We start from the raw sequence: 13,342 nt of genomic DNA, 5'->3' as shown, positions 1-13,342 counted from the left end.
TCTAAACTCTATTAGTGGATTTTTGTGTTATTCTGGAGTTATTGTTAACTTGATGGTACCGAAATGCATAGATTATATCAGTGGTCTCCTGATATTGTGATGAGTAAAAAAAAAAAAAAATTGAGCAATCATCTCCACTTTGTGTATATATACTGTACTTATAGAAATTGTATACTTCCATACTGTTATAAAACATACACAGAAAAGGAATTTTTGAATGAGATAAAAAGGAACTGTGAATAGAAGAGCTAATATTTTCTTCCTATTTGTCCTATTTTTGAAATCCCTGGAGTAAGTCACCAGCTGCCCGATGACTTACTTACATTTATAGATTGTGTTGGTTTATGGAGTTCCTCCTTCCATCAAATCTGTATTTGTCAGGTCTATATTAAATTTGTATTTGATTGGATAAGTAACTTTTACATAAAGTCCTCTGACCTGGTTTTAGTGTTACAGTCTAAGAGAACATTAGGCACTCTTGACAGCCTAAAAAGAACTCGCTCTTTAATCACATTTGCTTGTCTTTGCTTTTTCTCTAGAGCACTTCTTAACCTTTTGGAGGTCACAGATATCTTTGAAACTCTGATGAAAGGTATGGACCCTCTCCCCAGAAAAAGGCATGTACACATATTTTGCATGCAGTTTGAGGGGCTTCATAAAACTACCTTGTAGCCCTGAGGAGTCCATGGACCTCTGGTTAAGAACTCATGCCTTTGGCTGGGCGTGGTGGCTCACACCTGTAATCCTAGCACTTTGGGAGGCCGAGGTGGGCGGATTGCTTGAGGCCAGGAGTTCGAGACCAGCCTGGGCAACATGGCGAAACCCTGCCTCTACCAAAAATGCGAAAATTAGCCAGGTGTGATGGCAAGTGCCTATAGTCCCAGCTACTGAGGAGGCTGAGGCACAAGACTCGCTTGAGACCGGGATGGAGGTTGCACTGAGCCGAGGTGGTGCACTGCACTCCAGCCTGGGAGACAGTGAGACTCCATCTCAAAAAGAAAAAAAGAACTCATGCCTTTGATTCTGATTTTTAGGGCAGTTAGTTCCACTGGCGATCTTGATGCAATGATCCTGACTTCTGGGTTGACTTGGGGTTTTATTGCCTTTGAAAAAAATCTTGGCTGGGCCCAGTGACCCACACCTCTAATCCCAACTCTTTGGGAGGCGGAGGCCAGGAGTTTGAGACCAGCTTAGGCAACATAGTGACACCCTGTCTCTACAAAAAATTAAAAAATTAGCTGGGCATGGTGGCGCACACCTGTAGTCCCAGCTCCTCAAGAGGCTGAGGTGGGAGGATTGCTTGAGCCTGGAAGGCCAAGGCTGCGGTGAGCTGTGTGATAATTGCTCCACTGCACTTCAGCCTGGGTGACAAAGGGAGACCTTGTCTCAAAAAAAAAAAAAAAAGAAAAAAATATCTCCATTGTCATAAAGAGATTTTGGGCTTTGGTATGGAACTTCAGGGGAAGGGAATACCTTTGAAGCAGGAAGGAAACATAGTATGTATCTGAGTTGATATGTAATGTCATATCAACAGCAAATTTCTGAGGATTTTGTAGAAATGCATTTTTTTTTTTTTTTTTTTTTTTAAATTGAGATGGAGTCTTGCTCTGTCACCCAGGCTGGAGTGCCGTGGCAAGATCTCGGCTCACTGCAACCTCCGCCTCCCAGGTTCAAGCGATTCTCATGCCTCAGCTTCCGGAGTAGCTGGGATTACAAGCACGTGCCATCGCGCCTGGCTAATTTTTGTATTTTTAGTAGAGACGGAGTTTCACCATGTTGTTGGCCCGGCTGGACTTGAACTACTGACCTCAGGTGATCCTCTTGCCTTGGCCTCCCAAAGTGCTGGGATTATAGGCATGAGCCACCGCACTTAGCCCATTCTAACACATTTGGAAAGAGAGATTGAACTGTGGATGAAAATGGTTTGAACTGTAACAGTTCCAGTCAAACATCAGAAAAGGAACTATTGCAGAGGAGAGGAGAAAGCGGTAGTGGTGTCAGAGTGTTGAGAATAGTGAGACATTTGTATTGGAAAGTGAAGTGAGGAAATACATTGGTGGTTGAAGATAGTTTGGAAAGGAAAATAGGTAAACTATAAAGGTAAATCAAAAATGATGTTGAAAAGGGCTTTCTAAGTTGTATAAGGAATTCTGGCCTTTGTCATATAATAAGTAGGGCTGGGAGCCTTTGGAAGTTTGAAAGGAAGAGCTTGATGTGATCAGCTTGTATTCTGTTGGCAGATGGGATTTGTAGGGGGAGTGATTTCACCACTTAGATGTTTATTTTCAGAGTCATTCCTCTGCTTAAAACCTTCAAATTATGTCCCTGCCAGTCTCTGCGGTATAGTTACTAACACTTCAACTACTGCGGCCTTATTTTATTTCATTTCTTCAGAATGATTGTCTTCATCAGTTGCTAACACTTAGCATTTATTATGTGGCAAAGCACTGTTTGAAGCCATTTGCATGCACTGATTTAATTCTCATAATAACCCTATAAGGTAAATACTTATATTATCCTCATTTGAAAATCAGAAAAACTGTAGCTCAGAGAGAGTAACTGAGTAACTTGCTCTGGTTGCACAGCTAATATGTGGTATATTAAATCCAAGCAGGCTGGGCGTGGTGGCTCACGCCTGTAATCCCAGTACTTTGGGAGGATGAGGCGGGTGGATCACCTGAGTTCGGGAGTTCGAGACCAGCCTGACCAACATGGAGAAACCCTGTCTTTACTAAAAATACAAAATTAGCTGGACGTGGCCGGGCGCGGTGGCTCACGCCTGTAATCCCAGCACTTTGGGAGGCCGAGGCGGGCGGATCACAAGGTCAGGAGATCGAGACCACGGTGAAACCCCGTCTCTACTAAAAATACAAACAATTAGCCGGGCGCGGTTGTGGGCGCCTGTAGTCCCAGCTACTCGGGAGGCTGAGGCAGGAGAATGGCGTGAACCCGGGAGGCGGAGCTTGCAGTGAGCCGAGATCGCGCCACTGCACTCCAGCCTGGGCGACAGAGCGAGACTCCGTCTCAAAAAAAAAAAAAAAAAATTAGCTGGACGTGGTGGCACATGCCTGTAATCCCAGCTACTCGGGAGGCTGAGGCAGGAGAATCGCTTGAACCTGGTAGGCGGAGGTTGCGGTGAGCCGAGATGGCGCCATTGCTCTCCAGCCTGGGCAACAAAAGTGAAACTCCGTCTCAAAAAAAAAAAAAAAAAAAAAAAAAAAAAAAAAAATCCAGGCATCCTGTCTCCAGAATTCCTGTTCTTAATCATTGTACACTGCTTCTCCTTCTTACCTCAACCCAGAACCTTCACATATGCTGCAGTTGGAGTTTTCTTTTGGCTGTAGTACTTCTGCCAGCCTTCCTCCCTAACACCTTTATCTAATTAATTACTACACCCTTTTCAGGTGTTTCACCCAAATATTATTTACCCAAGGAAACTTTCTCTGTTCTATCCACACACATGGTCAGGCCACTTTTTATATAGTTTCATAGGACCCTGTATGTTGTTTAAAAATCAGCTGAACATGCTGGGCGCAGTGGCTCATGCCTGTAATCCCAGCACTTTGGGAGGCTGAGGTGGGCGGATCATGAGGTCAGGAGTTCAAGACCAGTCTGACCAACGTGGTGAAACCCCATCTCTACTAAAAATACCAAAATTAGCCAGGCCTGGTGGCGTGCACCTGAAACCCCAGCTACTCGGGAAACTGAGACAGGAGAATCGCTTGAACCCGGGAAGCAGAGGTTACAGGAGCTGAGATCGCGCCATTGCACTCCAAGTCTGAGCAACAGAGTGAGACTGTCTCAAAAAAAAAAAAAAATCAACTAAACACTATCTGATCATTGATTGGCTTGTTCCCTCCCTGCAAGATTGTAAGCTCCGAATGGGAAAGGACTCTGTTTTGCTCATGATTATTTGCCTGTATCCAAGATAATACTTGATACACAGTAGGCGCTCAATAATGATTTATCGAGTGAATAAGCATGTCAAGAGTTCAAAAGAATGGGAATGAATTTGAAAGACATTTAGGATGTAGTAGAATTTCAAGTATTTATAGATCAGTTAGATATGGGAAGATTGAAAGATGACTCCAGGGTTTGGGCAGTGATACCTTTAGTCTGGGTTGGAGGAGAAGAAGCCAGTTTTGTGCAGAAGAGATAAGTTCAGTTTGAGGCTTAGGTGTCTGTGGGACATCCACCTGGAGATGTCAGGTAGTCAGTTGGAAACGTGGGTCTTTCACTCAAGAGCTGAAAGCTAATGATGCAGACTTGGTTTATTCAGAAAATAAGGAGCACCTGCCATGTCCCAGTTACTGTGGGTGCCAGAGATACAGCAGTGTACAAGACAGACAAAATCCTTGCTCTCATAGAGCTTGTATTTTACTGAGGGAAGGCAAAAAGTAAAATTTATGGTATGTCAAATGGTGATTGATAAGGCACATAGAGAAAAATAGGAGAAAGGAATAGGGAGTACAATGGGAAGGGTATTGTAATTTTAAATAGGGTAACTGGGGAAGGCCTCATTAACAAGGAGATGATTACAAAAAGACTTTAAGGAGGTGAAGGAATGAGCTATGTGCAAAGTGTTAGAGGAATAGTACAAGACCAGTTTGGCTTATCAGAGTGAGCAATGGTAATAAGGTAATGGTAGGGGAGGGCAAACTTGTAGGACCTTTTAGGTGATAGGATTCAGCCTTTTACCCTTAGTGAGATAGGAAACCAGTGGATGATGTTTGACTAGAGGAGTGACATGTTCTGACTTAAATTTTCAAACGATCACTGTTACTTTGTTGAGAATAAGCTGTAGTGAGGCAAGGGCTGAAAAGTTTTGACAATAATCTGTATGAAAGAAAGACTAGAGTAGTAGCGTTTGCAGTGGTGAGAAGGGTTTGATTCTGGATATATTTTAAAGATAATGCTGATAGACTTTGCTGCTCATTGAGATCAGGAAGTGAATTAGCCTTTGATATAAGTAGAATGACAAGAGGGGCAAAGAAGGAACCTTAGTGAATATTTACAGGTTTGGGTGGAAGAAGAGCTAGCAAGGAGGCTGAGGAGAAGAGAATGAAAGAAAGAAGTGCCAAGACTTTGGCAGTTAATACTGGGCATAAATGAGAGACACTTGAGCTGGTATATTGGCCTACTGTTTACAAGCTGTGATTTGTTTGTTTTTTGAGACAGTGTCTTGCTTTTTCTCCCAGGCTGGAGTGTAGTGGCATAATCAGGGGTCACTGCAGCCTGTCTTCCTGGACTCAAGTGATCCACCTCAGCCTCTGCTCCCACCCAGTAGGTGGGACTACAGGGGCACATCACCACACCTGAACTGTGTATTTTTTAATTTTCTGTAGAGACCGAGTCTCCCTGTGTTTTCCAGGCTGGCCTCAAACTCCTGGCTTTGAGCAATCCTCCCACCTCAGCCTCCCAAAGTGCTGGGATTACAGGCATGAGCCACCACATCTGGCCAAGCTGTGTGATATTTAAGCAAGTTATTGAATTTCTTTAAGCCTAATTGTAATACCAACCACTTAGGTTCCTTGTAAAGATTTTGAGTTCCTATCATATGTTATAGGTGATATAAAACATTTCTGCCTTCAAAGAATTTACAAACTATACATTGACATAACATGAAAAAGATGATTTTTTTTTTTTTTTTTGGGATGGACTCTTGCTCTGTCACCCAGGCTGGAGTGCAATGACGTGGTCTCAGCTCACTGCAACCTCTGCCTCCTGGGCTTAAGCCCTTCTCCTTCTGCCTCAGCCTCCCGAGTAGCTGGGATTACAGGTGCCTGCCACCACGCCCAGCTAATTTTTGTATTTTTAGTAGAGACAGGGTTTCACCATGTTGGCCAGGCTGGTCTTGAACTCCTGACCTCAGGTGATCCGCCCGCCTTGGCCTCCCAAAGTGCTGGGAATACAGGCGTGAGCCACCACGCCTAGCCAACATGAAAAATATTTCTGATAAAATATTTTAATCCAAATTTGGCCGGGTGTGGTGGCTTACACCTGTAATCCCAGCCCTTTGAGAGGCCGAGGTGGGAAGATCACCTGAGGTCAGGAGTTCAAGACCAGCCTGACCAACATGGTGAAATCCCATCTCTTCTAAAAATACAAAATTAGCTTGGCATGGTGGTGCGTGCCTGTAATCCCAGCCACTCGGGAAGCTGAAGCAGGAGAATTGCTTGAACCGGAGAGACGGAGGTTGCAGTGAGCCAAGATTGTGCCACTGCACTCCAGCCTGAGTGACAAGGGCGAAACTGAGTCTCAAAAAAAAAAAAAAAAAAATTCAAGATCAGTTAATTAGAAGAAATCACAGGGCAAGCTGGGCACGGTGTCTCATGCCTATAATCCTAACCAACACTTTGGGAGGCTGAGGCAGGAAGATCACTTGAGCCCAGGAGTTTAAGAACAGCCTGGGCAACATAGTAAGACCTCATCTCTACAGGAAATCAAAAAATTAGTTGGCTGTGGTGGCATACACCTGTGGTCCCAGCTATATAGGAGGCTGAGGCAGGAGGATTGTTTGAGCCCCAGAGGTCAAGGCTGCAGTGAGCCATGATCACGCTGCTGCATTCCAGTCTGGGCAACAGAGCAAAACCCTGAGTCAAAATCAACATAAATAGAAATCACAGGGCAATGCATGATTAATGTCAAATGTATTATGGGGGTAAGTTGATATGTCCTTTCTCTGTGGGTTGGATAGGTAGAATAGAGAATGCTTTATTGACCTTGAAAAATAAGATTTAAAAAATTTTTTGAATGGGTAATCATGCACAAGTTCACAAAAGAGTATATGGTAAAAAGTTTCTTTCCTACACTTTTCCCGAACTAGCTTCCTCTTCTCAGATTCAACCAGTGTCAACTTACCTGTTTCTTCTCCAGACATCTTGTTTATATACATTATACAGAGACATGTGTGTATTATTTTTTACATTAATGTTAGTATCCTATATAGAATGTTCTATAACTTTTTTTTTTTTTTTTTTTTTGAAGACAGCGTCTCCCCTCTGTCACCCAGACTGGAGTGCAGTGGTGTGATCATGGCTTACTGTAGCCTCAACCTCCTGGACTCAAGTGATGCTCCTGCCTTAGCCTCCCAAGTAGCTAGGACTACAAGTGTGCACTACCATGCTCAGCGAGTTTTTTGTTTTTTGAGAGACAGGGTCTCACTGTGTTGCCCAGACTGGTCTTGAACTCCTAGGCTCAAGTGATCCTCCTTTGTTGACCTCCCAAAGTACTAGGATGACAGATGTGAACCACTATGCCTACCTAGCTGTTTTTTTTTTTTGTTTATTTTCTTCTTGGGACAAGGTCTTGCTATGTTGCCCAGGCTGGAGTGCAGTGGCATGATCATGGCTCATTGCAACCTCAGCCTCCCAGAACCAAGTGATCTTTCCACCTCAGCCACCTTAGTAGCTGGGACTGTAGGCACATGCGACTATGCTCGGCTGATTTTTTTTTTTTTCTTCAGTAGCCTTACTGGGATATAATTCATGTACCATACAATTCATTCAGTATACCTGTTAAAATATTTTTTGTTTGTTTTGAGACAGGGTCTCCCTTTGTCACCCAAGCTGGAGTGCAGTGGCATGATCTCAGCTCACTGCAGCCTTGACTTCTTGGACTCAGGCCATCCTCCAGCCTTAGCCCCTCCGGTAGCTGGGACTACAGGCGCATGCCACCATGCTTGCCTGTTTTTGTATTTTTAGTAGAGATGGGGTTTCAACATGTTGCCCAGGCTGGTCTCGAACTCCTGGACTCAAGTGATCTGCCTACCTCCAGCCTCCCAAAGTGCTGGAGTCAAAACATTTCAAATCAAATCAAATCAATTTAGACAAATGGAGTAAGATTTTATGTTAGTCCTATTTTAAGTTTTAAAAGGTTTTAGTTCTGCTAATGTAATTGTGCTGAAATATGTGCAAAAAGAAATGACATCATTTTCAGCTATTTTATGTTTTTATTAATCTTTTCTTTCTTTCTTTCTTTCTTTCTTTCTTTCTTTCTTTCTTTCTTTCTTTCTTTCTTTCTTTCTTTCTTTCTTTCTCTTTCTTTCTTTCTTTCTCTCTTTCTCTTTCTTTCTCTCTTTCCCTTCCTTCCGTCTGTCCGTCCTTCCTTCCGTCCGTCCGTCCTTCCTTCCTTCCACCATCTTTCTTTGCCAGGTATCACTGTGTTGCCCAGGCTGGAGTACAATGCTGTGATCACAGTTACATAGCAGCCTTGACCTCCCAGGTTCAAGCGTTCCTCCCACCTCGGCTTCCCTAGTAGTTGGGACCACAGGCATGTGCTACCTTGTGTGACTAATTAAAAAAAATTTTTTTTTTTTTTTTAGGAACAGGGTCTCACTCTATTGCCCAGGCTGTTCTTGAACTCCTGGGCTCAAAGCTGTCCTCCTGACTCAGCCTTCCAACGTGCCGGGACTACAGGCATGAGCCACCATGCCCAGCCTCTGTTTCCCTTTTAAAATAATGTCCTAGTATATGAGAAGAACTCACTATATGACAAAAGAAGTCGTACAACGTTATATAAAAGCTGTATGTAGGCTGAGCGCAGTGGCTCACGCCTCCCTACAAATGATATATGTAAATGTTAAGTGATCTGTAAGTGCCGGGATTACATATGACTTTTATTTTCCTCTAAACTTTTCAGAATTTTCTAACTATTCTACAGTGAACATAATACTTTTATAACAAACTAACAAAAAATTTAAAGTGTAATTAAAATCAAATGACTTGTTCTCCAGGAAGTGGAAAGAAAATAAAGTATCAGCGTGAGAAAGAACAAGATTCTTTTAAAAAAAAAATTTTTTTTTGGAGACGGAGTCTCGCTCTGTCACCCAGGCCGAAATGCAGTGGTACGATCTCGGCTCACTGCAAGCTCTGCCTCCCAGGTTCACACTATTCTCCTGCCTCAGCCTCCCGAGTAGCTGGGACTACAGGTGCCCCCCATCATGCCCAGCTAATTTTTTTTTTTTTAATTTTTTGTATTTTTAGTAGAGACAGGGTTTCACCATGCTAGCCAGGAAGGTTTCAATCTCTTGACCTCATGATCCACCCGCCTCGGCCTCCCAAAGTGCTGGGATCACTCCCAAAGGCGTGAGCCACCGTTCCCGACCAAAAAACCTTTTTTTTTTAATAGAGATGGCATCTCATGGTGTTGCCCAGGCTGGTCTCAAACTTCTGGGTTCAGGTAGTCCTCCTGCCTTGGCCTCACAAGGGACTGGGATTGTAAGCATGAGCCACGGAAATCAAGATTCTTACTTAATAAAGGGACATTAAAGATGACTTATAATGTTATTTAAGGTATAGTTCACAGGCCTCTGCTGGTCCATGATCTAGCTGTTCCTGGTTAGTGGTGAAATAAATACAAAAATTGAGTGTAAGCTTTTAGAAAGTTTTATAGCAGTTTGATAGCACTGCGATATCCAAGTGTGTGCTCATTTTTGTAGTAATTGATTTTTATTGTTATTGCAAAAGTATTGCTCCATGACCTGATTGTAATGTTGTAAAAAGCAACCTTATCAGCCTATCTATGTAAAAGTACATTGAGCTGGGCACAGTGGTGTGTACCTGTAGTCCCAGCTGGAGTTTGGAGTGGGAGGATTAGTTGAGTTCAATAGTTTAAGTTCAGCCTGGGCAACATGGCGAGACCACTGTCTCTAAAAATAAATAAATAAAATAAAAATACATTGATTTGTGAAACTATGAAATCTGAGACCAGTGATTTAGTACTTAATAAATATAAAGCACTTACTAGCTGTCAGGCACTGTTCTAAATGCTTGATAGAATTTTTGATTTAAGGCCGGGCGTGGTGGCTCATGCCTGTAATCGCAACACTTTGGGAGGCCGAGGCAGGCGGATCACAAGGTCAGGAATTCGAGACCAGCCTGGCCGATATGGTGAAACCCCATCTGTACTAAAAATACAAAAATTAGATGGGTACGGTGGCGTGCGCCTGTAGTCCCAGCTGCTCGGGAGGCTGAGGCAGGAGAATCGCTTGAACCCGGGGGGCAGAGGGTGCAGAAGCTGAGGTCGTGCCACTGCACTCCAGCCTGAGTGATATGGTGAGACTTCGTCTCATAAAAAAAACAAACAAAAAAATATATATGTATATATTTAGTAGAGATGGGGTTTCACCGTGCTAGCCAGGATGGTCTGGATCTCTTGACCTCACCTAATGATCCTCATTATATATAAAAAATATATATATACTTTTTTTTTTTGTAATGGCTCACACCTGTAATCCCAGAACTTTGGGAGGCCAAGGCAGGTGGATCACTTGCGGTCAGGAGTTCGAGACCAGCCTGGCCAACATGGTGAAACCCCGCCTCTAGTAAAAATACAAAAATTAGCCAGGCGTGGTGGCGGGCGCCTGTAATCCCAGCTACTCGGGAGGCTGAGGCAGGAGAATTACTTGAACCCAGAAGGCAGAGGTTGCAGTGAGCCAAGATCGTGCCACTGTACTCCAGCCAGGGCACCAGAGCAAGACTCCGTCTCAAAAAAAAAAAAAAATTTTTTTTTTTTTTTTTTTACTTAATCTTCATAACAACCCTATGAAATAGGTACTGTTATTGTTCCTATTTCACAAGTAAGGAAACTGAGGCACAGAGAGGTGAAGTTATTCATATAAGGTTGCAAGTAGTAAAATTGGAATTCTAACCTAAGTAGTCTGGCTTCAGAGTCTATGCTCTCCAGTCACTCTGCAGTCATTTTTTTTTTAAAACAGGCTAAAGCCTTAAAAATAATTTTTTTTTTTTTGAGACATAATTTCGTTCTTGGCATGCAGGCTGGAGCGCAATGGTGCGATCTCAGCTCCCTGCAACCTCTGTGTCCCAGGTTCAAGCCGTTCTCCTGCCTCAGCCTCCTGAATAGCTGGGATTACAGGCATGCGCCACCATGCCTGACTAGTTTTGTATTTTATTTTTAATTTTTATTTATTTTTTTGAGACAGTCTCACTCTTTCACCTGCTGGAGTGCAATGGCATGATTTCGGCTCACTGCAACCTCCGCCTCCTGGGTTTAAGCAATTCTATTGCCTCAGCCTCCTGAATAGCTGGGATTATAGGTGCCTGCCACCACGCCCGGCTAATATTTGTATTTTTAGTAGAGACAGGGTTTCACCATGTTGACCAAGTTGGTCTTGAACTCCTGACTTCAGTTGATCTGCCCACCTAGGCGCCCCAAAGTGCTGGGATTATAGGCGTGAGCCACCGCACCCAGCCTAGTTTTGTATTTTTAGTAGAGATGGGGTTTCACCATGTTAGCTAGGCTGCTGTTGAACTCCTGACCTCAGATGATCTGCCCGCCTTGGCCTCCCAAAGTGCTTGTAACAGGCATGAGCCACTGTCCCCGGCCTAAAAATAATTTTTAATGGATGGTTACCTACCATGTTCCTCAGTAGAGGTTGCTTTCGGCTTGTTGGGTTGGGCACTTCCGTTCGTAACATCCCCTCCTGCCTGCCCCACTCACTAAATGCTTTACCAGTCATTGTGATATATTTTAAAAATAGAAAAAACTCTCCACTCTTCATTATGAAATGTTCCCCTGGCTGAAAAATGTAGAGATGCAGGGAATACTCCATAGTTGTAAAATTTTTTGTCTATAGGAATCTGCCTTCTAGATTCTGATTGGTCATAGATCTGTGCTTCAAAACAAAAAAGGTCATCTTTCAGACCAGACATCTATCTGTGTGTTGATCTGCATATAGAATTTCTGGAGCCTTTCTTTCCTGCTTGTTCTCCTGGGTCAGCATGTCATTGTGCTTCATAAAATAAGAATATAGAGCCCAGTAAGGCCATTACATCATTTATTATGGAGTCTATATTTCAGTTACCTGTGACTTACAGGTAGCAAATCATACTGTTAACCTTCTTTGCCTAAAATTCTGAGGTCTTTATCCTTTGAGTTACTATTGAGCCAATCCTCACTTATCCAGTTTTTGTATAACTTAAGTTTTGAATCTAAGTGTAGGAATTTATATGTATACCTTATTCCTTCTAAATTGAGTCTTTGTTTTGGCTTATTATTAGTCCTGAAGAAGTGTTTTTTTTTTTCTTTTTTCTGTTTCTGTGGTGTTTTTTAAGCTTAGTTATGTCCGTAATACATCAATTCTCCTCCTCCTATTGTCTGTAAAATTGATGAACATAGCTTTTATATCTTTAGATAAGTTACTGATTTTAAAATCTTCAGCAGAACTCTAGGGTATGCCATTAGATATTTCTTCTCATTTTGACATAGATCCTGTAATCAGTTCATTGTTGACATTAGCTAATGTATCTACTTGATTCTACGGTGGTTACATCTGTATGCATGTATATGGTAGATTGTAATAAAGGATCTGGGATAATAAGTGGTAAGGAGAATCTGCTTTTAGATCATTGGATTTTCTGCTTGAAGGTTCATTCTTCCAATATGCTGGCTGCCACAGTAATCTTTGGAATAAAACCTTTTTCCCCCTTAGAATATTTAGAAATAACTAGAGATTTGTGACAGTTAGTAGGTATGCAAATAGATGAAGTTTTTATTAAAGTGTGATGTTTATCCTTAGGCAGTTCCTCTTGTGTATTGAATATCATTAGAGGAAAATGGATCATCGTTGTGGACCTAGAGCCTTGGTAGAATTAATGGCAGTAATTTGGGATGGAACTTCATTTTCTTTTTTTCTTTTCCTTGTGGGAACTACCGTTTTATTCACTGGTGTTCATCCTGTTAACTAAGGAAAAGTTTTATTTTTTTCCCCTCAGCTTGCTGAACTAAAGCAAGAATGTCTTGCTCGTGGTTTGGAGACCAAGGGAATAAAGCAAGATCTTATCCACAGACTCCAGGCATATCTTGAAGAACATGGTGAGTACTTTGTGGAGGCAGAATGATGTGAGTGAGGGGATTTTCAGGCTTTGACACTGAAAAGATTTCTTTTTTTTTTTTTAAGTCATTAGTGATGTAAGCTCTTAATTAACGGCATCAAGAAAACTCTTTTTTTTTTTGAGGTGGAGTCTCGCTCTGTTGCCCAGGCTGGAGTGTAGTGACACAGTCTCAGCTCACTGCAACCTCCGTCTTCCGGGTTCAACCAATTCTCCTGTCTCAGCCTCCCGAGCAGCTGGAACTACAGGCGCACGCCACCACGCCTGGCTGATTTTTGTGTTTTTAGTAGAGACGGGGGTTCACCATATTGGTCGGACTGGTCTAGAACTCCTGACTTCAGGGGATCCACCCGCCTCGGCCTTCCAAAGTGCTGGGATTACAGGCGTGAGCCACCATACCTGGCCATCTTGTACAACCTTCATCTCAGGTTGTACAAGTCCCCTCTCTAATTTTTATTTACTTATTCCCTTTTATTTCCATTCCTCGTTCC

The 13,342-nt window shown here is 42.7% G+C and overlaps 1 protein-coding gene across 13 annotated transcripts in view; it reads left to right on the top strand.

The window, feature by feature from the left end:
- SARNP (SAP domain containing ribonucleoprotein) overlaps positions 1-13,342 on the top strand; it is a 66,786-nt gene that overhangs the window by 1,250 nt on the left and 52,194 nt on the right. For 10 of the 13 annotated variants that reach the window (XR_012420328.1, XR_010579455.2, XR_010579456.2 and 7 more), the window contains exon 2: positions 12,735-12,834. Coding sequence is in view for 4 of the 13 variants with exons in the window: in XM_065524347.2 (XP_065380419.1) it covers positions 12,735-12,834 (100 nt within the window). In the remaining 9 variants the exon portion in view is untranslated. Of the gene's footprint in view, positions 1-539; positions 593-12,734; positions 12,835-13,342 lie in introns of all 13 variants that reach the window. The other 3 variants (XR_012420329.1, XR_012420330.1, XM_074007074.1) reach the window with 1 other exon arrangement.

This window comes from Macaca fascicularis, chromosome 11 (assembly GCF_037993035.2).
Source record: "Macaca fascicularis isolate 582-1 chromosome 11, T2T-MFA8v1.1".
Lineage (NCBI taxonomy): Eukaryota > Metazoa > Chordata > Mammalia > Primates > Cercopithecidae > Macaca > Macaca fascicularis.
The sequence above is the reverse complement of the archived record's forward strand: the minus strand, read 5'-3'. Positions and strand labels throughout refer to the sequence as shown.